Genomic DNA, 12621 nt, shown 5'->3' with positions numbered 1-12621 from the left:
TGTATTTGATACACAAATACCAACACACACTTTAACAACTGTACACTGACATGCATTCTATCAATGTAGTGTTGCTTTTACTATCGAATAAAACTGAAATAAAGGCAGGTAAGAGGACTTCAGGGATCCTGAGACCTAAGAAGGTTGAGAAGTCATCATTCATGTCCCTACACAGTTACCATGTAGATTTAAGAACCTGTTATTTATTTCTTCAGCTTCCTTCTAGTTACATTCTTCATTCAACTCAAAATACATCAAGAAATGTGACTCTTCAAACTTTGGTTTCCCAGCATTATGAGAGTGACCAATTCTTACCTTGGACTTGAGTTTCTACTGGGCTTGACCCTATCCTTAAGACTAAGAAAAGCATGGAATAAAAAACAAAATAAAGGTAAAAGGGAAACTTACCATTAAACAAGTCACTAGAATGACAAAGATGCTGAGAAATATGACAACTGCATAAAATCCTTCTTTGCTCCAGATTTTGTCTGCTTCATGCTGGCCTTGCAAAACATTTTTCTTTTTTAAGCAATGAAACAGAAACAGAAAGAGAAAAAAAGTTATAGAATGGCATGTGCAGATTAAATAGCTCTCGTTGGGCATTAATCACTCTCCTCAGCTTTGCCAGCGTTGAAATTCCACAGCACATGGCATGACTTTGAACGCTGCTATTGGCACCCCCTGCCCACGCCCAGTCCATGGAGCAGAGCCACCCCGCATTCCCAGCGCTGCGCAGGGATCTATGGTCCTGTGTGGCTGCCCAGAGGACTCTCCACCAGCCGTCACACACTGCCTGAAGGCAAAGCAAACAAGACCCAGTGCCTTTCCTGGACACCACCTGGCTGGTCAGGTCCAAGGGCTGTGCTCCCACAAGGCCTTTGGGAAGCACGGGCCCGGCCTCTTTCTTCCCAGTGCGTATCTCCAGCCCCAGCACCCACACGCCAGCCTTCCCAGTGTTTGCACCTGACATGGAGCAAAGAGCAGGCGACTTGCTGGTTTCCCTCCATGAGCTGGGAAGCCCCCACACTGTCACCTCTAGATTACATGCACAAATACGTAAAAAATATTGATTTTGCTGAAAATAATCTCATTATCTGTCTAGCTATAATTCTGATTATGCTTAATCTCATTATCTTTGGCTTCCTGCCGATTGAACATTTCTGAAGCAGCTGTGCATGCTAAAATTTCCAGAACTCCTGGGGAACTCCTGGGGATTATGAAATAATAATGATTGTAAAGGCATTTATTTTTGTCTTTATTGCAGCACTGGGACTTGGTTGGACTATTAAATTACCAGAATTTTACCATGTTTTCAAATAGAGATTTTGTAGCAGAAACAAAGTATATGTACCCTTGGTCTAACTGCAATATATTATTTAGAATAAAGTATGTTGTCTGATGTTTCTGGGACCACAGTTCAGTAGACATTGCCCTTCCAATTTTCAGCTACTTGCTTTTTTTTTTCTTAATTGTGTCTTTTCAGTAGAGTTCTCAGACTGAGTAAAACCAACTTTCTAAAATTCTGGTTTCCATTGTAAATGGTCAAGGTCTCTGTGTTTCCCTCTCACTGAAAGTCTCTAATGGCTTTAAATAAACTACTAGTTTAAATACTGAGCTGTCTTCCCATCCCATTGTGGCCTTTTTCCCTCTCTGGGGATGTTGTGTTTATCACAGAGAAAAGAGTTCTTCCATACAGAGATGAGTGGCTGCTCAATGGGCATGCATAACTGCAGGGATGCTCTAATACTTTGCTTAGCCACCCATTAGCCTGCTCTTTTGCACAGCTAATGTATCAAGCCAACTTTGTCTTCCAAAAAGGCAAAGCCTCCCAAAATCAAGCCTCTTCAGCCTCGCAAAAACAGAAAGTCTGGATGATGATGAATTCATGTGGGAAAGCTTCCTGAGGAGTGGGAGATCATGGCCTGAGGAAGGGAACAAGCTGACAAAAAATGCTGGGTGCTGGATCTTGGATATAGTTTTCATGGTCCTCCTTTCAGCACAGGATTAGGCAAGGCTTGTTTTGAAAAGAGTCAGGACAATGCAAGACAATTCACAGATACAATTGCCACAAAATGGAAACACTTAGAGAGGAATTTGGTAGCATGGCTAATTTACAGAGACTTGCTTGCTTGAAGAAATGCTTATATTTAAACTGGGAGTTGACAGCTTTAGAACGGAAAGTGAAATAAAGAAGAGTTTTCTTTGGAAGTAATAGTCCTGGGGACCAGAATGGAAATCCTTCAGCACAACTACAGAAACTAATCTTGTAAAATTAGTATATTTGTGTGTGTGTGTAATTATGCATCGTTTCATGGTCTCAGCTTTAAAATGTTGCAGGTATTGACAGTTTAAAAAGGCTTATAAAGTGTCAGTTTGATGTTTAATGAGCAACTTAAAACCCAGGGATTTCAAAGAGAAGCTGTAAATCTTGCCTGCAAGATTTATATTTCTGCAAAAATTGTTCCTAGACATAATTAAACACTGCTGCTACTGTAGTGGGGTACAGCTCTCTATGCAATCTGCTACCTCAGCACAGCAAGGTCACTGCTGTGCTCATGGCACAGGACTTGGGTCCCAATACTGGCTCAGAGCCCAAACCTGCAGCTGCTCCACATCCAAGACTGCTCCCATTGAGCTCCATGGGAATGCCATGGTGACAGCAGCAGCTGCAGCTGTGGCCTATTAGCTGTAAACTCAATGTTTGACCCTGAGTGGGTTACCTGATGGCTTTCCAGTGTTTCGTATCTCTCGGTAGGAAATTTAGATAAAAAGCAGGAGCTAAAGGAGAATTGGCCGTGCTGACCTTCTGTAAGTGAGTAAATAGGATGGTTTAATACCTCTTTACTGAAAGGACAAATACACTAAAAAGTAAATTAAGAGCTCGTAGGATTTTTAGTCAAGTGGATGAGAGACTTATAGAAACTTTAATTCAATGATGTTACAAAACTTTTAAAATATTTTATAATAGACTTCATACTAATAACAGACTGAAGAGAATAAAAGAAGACTTTAAGAGAAGTAATCTCTATGATGTCTGTCTAGTGCTATGTGTGTTCAGGACAAGTCTTTGCCTGATTTGTCTTTCTAACAATAATGTTCAAGGAATATTAACAAATGCTGTAAAAAGGGTAAAAAAGTATACCACAACTTAAACTTACTTGACATATCATTTTGAAACACTTTAGTAGTACCTTCACCTACTCAAGAAAATCTCTCTCCCGTATCTAATTGGTGGAGAGCAAAATTATTGCTTAAGCTGCTTCCTAATGACAGAAGCTGTGACTTGCAGTAACTGAGTCATCTCACACCCACGATAAGGAATTGCTTTTTGAAACGTCAATGCAGATCATTCAGAACTTTGTTCCTTTGTCTGGGAAAACTGATAAGAGGAATAGCAACTGCCACGCTCGCTACAAATTGCTGACGCCCAGAAAGAAAGCTAATAGGATGGCCAAATGCAAGGCAGAAATGAGAGGATTCTTGTCCTTCAGATAGTTTTTAAGGAATAGGCTTGAGGATATACTCAGACTAATTTGCAAAGATCTGCAGCTAATAAAACTGGGAGAATATCAGAGCAGATGGAGTGGCCGCTCAGGGAGCACTAGATCCTAGAGCAAACAGGGAGGAAGGTGTCATTTCCTAGTATTTCCATTACCTAATGAGTCTCCAATAAAGCAAGTTTTTCAGGCAGAATGAGCCAGGTTAATTTAAACTGTTTGAATTCAGCATAATTCAATGTGTGGAAGAATCAAATATATTCTTACAATGCCATTCAATCACTAACCTTACTGAAGAGTGCCTGCACACAAGGGTATCTGCTGAACTGGAACAGATGTGTTTTTTCTAAACAATTTTTATAAACTTCTTTTTTAAGACACTAAAAATCCACTATGGCTTTTATGGTCTTATTATGGGAAAAATAGTGGAGTATTTCTACAAGCAAGTAAAATAAGCAGCCAGTTTTTGATAATAACAAGGGAGACATTGACCTGAAGTAGTCAGTGTAAAATCTGTGACTGAAAGATTCTGCTGCAGTATCAGGACCTGCCAGAAAAGGTAAATTTTCAGTAGAAAACAGGTGAATTTGCAAATTGGGTCAGTTAACCCCAATTAGTCCTTTGGGCTGGAACACTAATGAGAGCATAGCAAGCTATAGTTCTGAGCTCAGAGGAAAGCTTACAGGGTGCTGGGGGTAGAACTCAAGATCAAAAAGGGTTCATGGAAGTTCACACTGAATAGCTTTGGTTTTTTCTGCTATTTTAACTATGTTAGCTAAGGCACATTAGGAAAGGCTGCCAAGAAATCACTTCCACCTCCAATGAAAACATGTAGGAATGTGTGTGACCTCTCAGGCTCACAGGACACTGGATAATAGCCACTTAATCATGTCTCCCGTGACAAAGTCACCCCAAAAGCTCTAGCTTAGCTACATGTGTGATGAAGTGCTGTGATTCCACATCCACACTGGCAGACAGTAGGGCTCCTGTTTCTGTTGGGTGCTCTGGATGCAGCTGTGCAGGTTTTACACTATAGCTGCCTTGCCTGATCACTGGAGCATGTCCTTGTGCTCTGCTTTGTTCCCAGGTACCCCTGTCAGTCCAGGCTGTTGTAATTTCTAAGATATTGGTTTTGATCACTTGTCCTTTACAGCAACTTACAGTTTCTGTATACTTTAAGTGCATGATTGCTTCCTTTGATTTCTTCTCTAGTATGTTATTATCCACATACTTCAAAGGCAACCTATTTGTGGAAGGAGGCTGTAATGCTACATTTTGGGATTGCATAATATTGGTATGAACTCTGGAAATTTCTCCTTCAGTGACACATTTCTAGCTGGCAGTTGGCTTAGCTCTCAAAACATAGTAACCCTTATTTTATTTAGTATATCTTCAGTTATTTTTGTCATTCAGAACCACTTCAAGTTCTCTTCTAGTAAATTCTGAAATCCAGTAGTATTTTATTTTAATCCAAGCAATTTAAAGACATGAGGAAGCCAGGATTCCCACACCATAATAACACAGACTGCCTAAGTCACTGAGTTTAGTCCTACCATCAAGCACCAATTTGGTGCTTTGTTCTGGAGAAGTCTGCTCCTGACTGTGGTACATCCCATGGAGCAGAACTCTGTCTGAAATCCCACTTCAGACACAAACTTTAGACCACAATAAAAGAGCAAATGCTACAACTATGATAAGCCACTGAAAAGTCAAGGAGATACGAAAGGTATAGATAGTGCCCTTAAATGGCAAGGACTCCTTTACATTTACACATTCCCACTGGTACACATCTCATTCTATACCAGGCAGTAAAGTACTCTCGTGGTTCCTACAGCAAAGACATATAGGGAAACTGCTCTTTCAGCAACTGCAGAATAAGAAATAATATAATTTTGAGACAGGCAATTTACTTGAAAGTAGATCAAGTAGTGATCAATGCATCAGCAGATGTGAACAAGCAAATTATTTCTGTAATGACTGGAAATGTAGTTCCAGGTACTGATATCCACTGGGATTTTTGCTGTTTGTGGTACAGTATGGGCTGAAACTTTGAGCAGAGGAGTTTTCCATGTGGGCTTTTCTACGTAATCTTGGTAAAATTTCTTTGGACAGGCTAATCTCCCACAGCATCCCCTCTGGGGATCTAGTTTACACTAAACCTTGTTAAAAAGGGTCAACCAAGCAATCTCAGGAGAGGTGCCCCACAGATGCGATGAATTGCCTGTCAAACATATCTCTTTTTGTTTACCACAGAGAGAAAGCCAGAAGATTTTCAAGACTTGGGCAGCTCATACTGAAAATAGCTGAAAAAGGAGACAAATTCCAGCCCTAGCACCTCTGTGTCCACCACCCACCTAGAAAGATGAGAGTAACGCTTCCTTTGTGCACAGATACACTGATAATGCACATACAACACTGGTTGTGAAGCATTCATACTTCTGGTAGAAGAGTGTACACTTTTAGCTCATGATTTAATCGGGATTGATAGCTCAGGAGTACACACAGAGAGCATTTTACAATGGGTAAAATAATGTGTCAAAGCTATGTAAGGCTTTGTATAACAATACCTTCCTTCAAAGGTTTGCTGTTTTGTTTGGGTTCACTGTTAATTTGTTTGGAGCAATTTGTTCTTAGAGCAAGTTGAGGGAAAATAAGTGGCTGGCAGCTGACCAAGTAAAGATTGTATGTTGCTGTTTCTTAGATGTTGTTTACTGTGTAGTCTTAAACATGTAAACTATTTACTGGGATCCATAAAGATTAATTATTAGTGTAAAGCTGCATTATCTTTCAGGATCAATGCCTTAGCTGTATAATCTGCTATCAATTAAAATATTAAAATAATCTCTTGTGTCTCCAACAGTATTAGGAGTTAAGAGACTGCACAGCTTTCATTCTAATAATCCTGTTCTAAATTATTATCTACATTTTTTTTCCAGAAAGAAAACACAAATATCTGAACACTCCAGATTATTGAAATGTATCTAGCTCAAGATGAGCTCTTGAGTTCAAGGTTTGTTTTTTTTCCAGCATCTCTTCACAGCTTGATGACATTTCTCTGTTCATATATTATTCAAATAAGTTCTTGCCCCATGTCTACCTGAAGTGTTGTTTGTAACTGAAGTACTAGCAATTGATAATTGCCTCTATCCCAACTGTCAGACTCTTGTGCTTCAGATACAAAGGAAATTCTGACCTAATGAAAGCTTCACTCACGTTGCTGATGGGTGATATAAAGACTTGATTTGACATTTGGAAACCACTGTTCTGCTATGTTTTGTATTAGAACAGCTAAAACTTGAGAATCTGAATTTTGATAGTGGCAGGTTGCTGTAGTAGAACATGAACTGGCCTTGTTTTATATATATATATATATTTTTTTTTTTTTTTTGGTAACGAAGACATCTAGATTCTTAGAATACTTAAAGCAAGCAAAACAATTTCTAATCAGTAGAAATACAAGTAGGCATAACAGCCCAATGGCTCAAACACCAGTATCTCAAACACAGATTTGGAAACAGGAACACAGGAACTTATTTATCCATAGAGGGAAACATAGCTCATCAGAGTATTTAAATTTTTTCCCCACTTTTTTGGACACGGACACCTCCTCTGCCAAATTAGGAGTTTCCACTGAAAATCTTGATTCTTGACAACATGATTGAAGGGGTCTAGCCCCAAACTGTATGCTGAGGGTCTTTATATGTATGTAAGGGCTTCAGGTAAGACACTAAATAAAATGCAGTGTGATATGGTCATGTCCATGAGCTCACTGGCTTTTTACCCTTAAGGCTTTTGCTTTCTTTCATTCTCTGGGCACAGTTTAAATGGTTGGCCCAGAATTAGATGTCCATCTCACTGATAATATCTCAGACAAGCTGTGGAGATGACAATGTTTTCTCTGCTTTGAAATGGATTTTTTTCTTCCAAAAAATGGACGAAGTCATACAAATAATAGCTACAAGTTTTTTTTTTTACCCTCTTTTTGGAGCACATAAAGAAAATAAATCTCTTGCCAATGCTAAAAATAGAAAGAAGCATAGGTAGGTGTGATGTACAGTTTCAGTTTTTCAAAATCATGTCAGACAAAAGTTACATGGGTAGTAATGGTGACACCCAATATCTGCATTCCATTTATCTCTCTGTTGAAATTGTTATATCTTCCTACCCTGGTTAATAGACTGGAATTCCTTATGTCCATTTCCTTTAAGGCAATTAGCGCATGCTTAGGATCTAAACTCTGATTTCAATGGTAGCTCATCTGTGCGAGGAGGACACGGATGTTAAAGAGTAAATAGCCTAATAAAGCACTACTAAAGTAATTTAACAGAGCTAGTTGGATGGGGCTCTGAGCAATCTGGTCCAGTGAAAGGTACAACAGTCCATGGCAGAAGGGTTGTAACTAGGTGATCTTTAGAACCCTTTCCAAGCCAGACTATTTGAGGATTCTATGATAATTGTCTTACACTAGCAATGCTCTCTAAGCCCATACATTTTCTGCCTCGTGCTTGAGAATCTCAGCTGGAATACTACCAAGCATGTAAGTGCCTAATCTGTATCAAAATAATACAGGTTAGAAAATTGATAACCAACCTCAGGGGAGACTTCTGTTATTCCAAACTGGGATAAACTCTGATGCAAAATGTTGATATTAAGGGAACGCAGTACTTCTTCAGATGGGAGCGCCTCAGAAATTCCTGGTTTTGTGTTCAGTGGGGACACAAACAGTTCCACACAGTTCTTCTTCCCCTAGGGAAAAAAAAAAAAATCATGGGAGGGGTCTGGCATTAATCTCTGCTGTCCGTAGATTGCAACTATAATTCCAAAGACAAAAGCATGGAATGTAAGGGTTCCAACCTGCTCTGTGAGCACAGCATATGTTTTGCCTGTCTCTGTAAATCCCAGCAGACTGTGGAAGAAAATGCAAATCCTGTATGTGGGCATAAGTGCTTTGTCTCAATCAATATTGACAAGGTAGACTTTTCCCAAGTCTAGTATCATTAAACAATCAATGTAACATAGTGATAGGAGGAGCCATGGGATGGGGTCAGTGGCAATGTGCCAGCAGGGATTTTAGCAGATAGTTCATCTGAGCTGAGCCAAAATAGGAATGCTTAGCACAGTGCTGTGATATTTGGAAATTACTTTCTAGTCTCTTTTCAACCCATGGCAGACATACCACAATAAAGTCCTCTTAGTTGACTGCAGTGCAACTTAATATGGGCCAATGATATTAAAGGACCAGGGAAGTTTTGTTAGCACTTAATGGGTAACCTGAGAATGTCCACTCCCTTATCTATTAATTCTTGCCCTGGTGTCTTTGATGCAGTCCTGGCAGCCTAAGAGGGTCTTTATTAGAAATGTCAGTGATGCCCACTCTGTTTCAAGGTAGCAAAAGGAAAGAGAGTTTCTCTGTTGTGATAGACTTGAACTGCACATGAGACAGCTCTGATGTCCAAACAGGATGTGGGAACCTCTCTCCCCAGGGCTATGACCAGCATAGCTGACACTGGAGCAGAGTCCAGATCTGGGGGATTCCACAAACATGAGGTAGGCATGGAGCTGCTCCCTACATTGCTGCCTGGGCAGGCAAGAACCTCACCAATCTGGTTATTTGCTATTCATCATTATGGGATGGGAGAGATCAGCTCAAACTGGGATAATCTTGATTTCCCCCACCTCCTTTCCATCACCTTGAATGTGCATCATTATCTCTACTGAAGTGAAGAAAAATATATCTTTTGCTATTCTTAAAATACCTTTGCATAAAATCCTCTTTGCATAAAATACTCCTTGCATTCAAAATAGAGCTGCACAGAAAGGGACTCTTTAGAACATGTTTGCCCTAAATCTGTCCTCTGTGCTCTCACATGTGCTGCTGGTCCATCTGCTCAGTAAGAATGGTAAGGACACTGGCTCCTGGTAGGAGCTGAAGAAACTCACTTGAGGCTGGGCTTGTACTCAGTCTCTGACATGGGAAGGGGACTGCTGCTGTGTGCAGGTCACAGACATCAGGCAAGGCTTGGTGGGTATGCAGTATTCCCAGTGTTTTGTGCCTCCTCTGTTTATGAGTTTCTCTATCCCACTAAAGGACTTTTATGGGAGGAGGATGTCCTGGAAAGGTTAAGGAGACACTGGAAATACAGAGTTAATATTTCCTGGCACACTGTGTGTTGTTACATGTAAGAGGTTAGCAGGATGTGGCCATCCACATCCTGGCTTCCAGACTCCTGGTCACTTCTGAGAGCCACTCACTTGAGAGGGAGTCACCTCACCTCACTTCAGTCAGCACAGAGGGACTGGCATCTCTTAATCCATCCTAATATAATCAGGACAGATCTCAATGCCTCTTCTACTGCAGTTACCATCCTCTCTACTGCCTTTACAGGGAGCCTAGATGAGTAGTTTAGAAACAACACACTGAAACAAGGCAAGATGAATTTTAATGTTCTCTGCTTGCTTGCCAGCACTCTGTGTGAGAGGAACTGTGGGAAAAGTGGGAATAATGTCTCCTAAGGTGTATTTGTCTTCATTGCGAATTTTGACTGTGTGTGATTTTTAGAGCAAATGGGGGAAAGTTTGCTTGCTTTCTTACATAGCTGAAATATTGACTCAGAGAACTTTTACAGGTGTTGAAAAGACTAAGTAAATAATAGTACTGTATTCTGGGCTATATGCAGGTGCAAAATGACATCTCTTCCCTTAAATCATAAATGAGAGGAGAAAGCAAAAAGCAGTGGAGCCAGTGGGAAAATAAACAGCATGTTTCTTCTGGTTATTTACATAATTCCTAAGGAGCACAGTAAGAAAGATACTGTATATATTGAAATACACATCTCAGACTCCAAAACATTTCTCATTTAATTGTGCTTTTCTCTGCATATGTCTTTAAACCTTTCATTCTGGTCAATGCAGGACAAATGAAATTTAGCATCACTTGTCATGAATGAGTGAGATTCCTAAAGAACATGGAAAGGGCTGCAGTGCATTCCTATTGATCCTTCTCAGTGCATTTTTTGTAAGAACTTTTCTGACAGAGACATTTCTTGAAGGAGTTTTATAATCCTTTTTGATGTATACAATCCTATCAAGTTTTCAAGGAAAAAATACTTTTATGCTAAACCTGTCAGATTTCTTCCCTAATATTCAGCCTGCACGTAGAATAAAAAGCCTCTTCTTCCCTCTACAAAGTGAATCAAAGGCTAGCAATACACACATGATACTGGGTTTTCTTGCTTCATGGTACAATTGTCATAAAAAGACAAAAGTGTTTTTAAGTATGCATACACAAAAAAAACATACAATGGCAGTTGATTAAAAAAAATCTTTTTTTCTAGAAGCAAATTTATCGCCATCTTTTGCCAGTAGGATACCGTAGTCTACAAGATCATTTCTGAGGACAGACTATTATAGTAGAATAACAAAGCATGAATATTAATATTGTAGATGACATTTAATTTACTAATGGAAAGTCTGAGGATAAATTGTGAAGATGCCTTTGAAAGGATGAATCACATGTATTTTTTGAGCAATATTCAACATTTGAGAAACAAAACATGGATAAGGTGTGAACATGAAAAAGAATTGCATTGGAATGAAAACTAAGGGATAAGCAATCTGTTTATGAATAGGACAAAAAAGAGATTTATCTGGCTTAGCTGAGAATGGTGTATTTTCAAAGGAAAATGTAAATAATTTTGTAATGGGGATCTATTTTTCTGTAGTGCAGTTGAAGAAATGGAATTATAAGTACTTTTTTGTCCCATTTAATTGCACTCTTCCATAGTGACAGGAAACTTAATTTAAGAGAACTTACATAAACAGGTACACTTTAATACACACAGACTTTTGGTACTTACAATGAGTCTGTTGATATGAACTTGCTGAGGTAACAGTCCCAGTGCTGCTGCCACTCCTTGGCGAAATATACGAAGCAATGTGATATTCAGCTTGTTTACATCCATTTGCAGTGTCTGAAAAACAAAATCAGTTCAAATGAACTCCTTGTCCAAGACATTTAATTCTAAAGCTGACTGATCTCTGGGGCTTTTCACTAATTGTGGTTGGGTTTTTTATCCTGTAACAATAATCTGTATGATCTATGTGCATCACAATACATAATAGGTCCAAAGGTACATTTCAGTACCTTAAATGCTATTCATTCGCAAAGTGCCACCTTTGCCCAAGTACACTCGGAATGGGTTCTAGATGCTTTTGGCTTAATTCCTTGGGCAAGTCACAGTGTTAAAGATAATACAATTACTACCTTAGAACTGAAAGTTTAGCATTAAACATCAATGCATCCTTAAAGAATGAGATGTTTGCACAAGGAAGATTCTTTTGGAATACTGTCTTAGCATATCTCCCTGAAGGTGAAGAATAAGTCAGACATAGTGAAATCATACAATTTTAATTTTGATTAGAAGTTTCTGAGATCAGAAATGAAACATTCTGAATACATTCCCCATGTTTGAATTTCCTAATGCTTCCTCATCCAAGTCAGGATGAGACAAACTGTAGAACTGAAGCATTTTCTTTCCCTTAGTTAGAATTATAGTGAAATGTAGAAGTTTCCACAAGTTCAAATCATTTTTGTGAAGTCAGTGGAATTTTACCCAAGAAACAATTTAGGTTCAAATCTTCTGTGTCCAAGAAAATCCAGATATTGGGTCTTCACATGATGCCTGATAGACAGTACTTCCCTGTGGTACTTTGGGGTCTGCTTCTTTGCTTTCATATTCCTTCTGCAGACAATGTGTAGTGGAGAAGAGAGGAAAGATGACTATATCAGACAGCCACAGGATTCCAATGCTTCTGGCAACTTCTGACTTAGGAAGTTGCTAAGTTCAGCCTGAGCCAGTTGACTCAAGATAAAAAAGATTTTTATTTTAAATTTCCTATTTAGAACCATGGGCCAGCTTCCTGCTCTGAGGAACCAAGCAGGTATTCTTCCTTCCTAACCAGAGTTGCATAAAGATAATTTAATATCCGTGGGTCAGATATCACACTGGGAATATGGTTACGGTTCAGAAAGAAAGGAAATATTTATCTCAAAGAAAAGCAACATCACACATTTTGACTGTTGTTCTTTATCAGTATTTATAGGCTATAATGTGCGGCGCTAGCT

At 39.2% G+C, this 12621-nt stretch overlaps 1 protein-coding gene across 3 annotated transcripts in view; it reads right to left on the bottom strand.

The window, feature by feature from the left end:
* The window catches only part of PTPRR (protein tyrosine phosphatase receptor type R), a 139704-nt gene that overhangs the window by 56820 nt on the left and 70263 nt on the right, over positions 1-12621 (bottom strand). For all 3 annotated transcript variants that reach the window (XM_053977574.1, XM_053977575.1, XM_053977576.1), the window contains exons 3-5: positions 11354-11467; positions 8088-8243; positions 409-519 (exon numbers count right to left, since the gene is read on the bottom strand). In XM_053977574.1, the coding sequence (XP_053833549.1) occupies positions 409-519; positions 8088-8243; positions 11354-11467 (381 nt within the window). The remainder of the gene's footprint in view (positions 1-408; positions 520-8087; positions 8244-11353; positions 11468-12621) is intronic.

Source organism: Vidua macroura, chromosome 5 (genome assembly GCF_024509145.1).
Source record: "Vidua macroura isolate BioBank_ID:100142 chromosome 5, ASM2450914v1, whole genome shotgun sequence".
Classification (NCBI taxonomy): domain Eukaryota; kingdom Metazoa; phylum Chordata; class Aves; order Passeriformes; family Viduidae; genus Vidua; species Vidua macroura.
The sequence above is the reverse complement of the archived record's forward strand: the minus strand, read 5'-3'. Positions and strand labels throughout refer to the sequence as shown.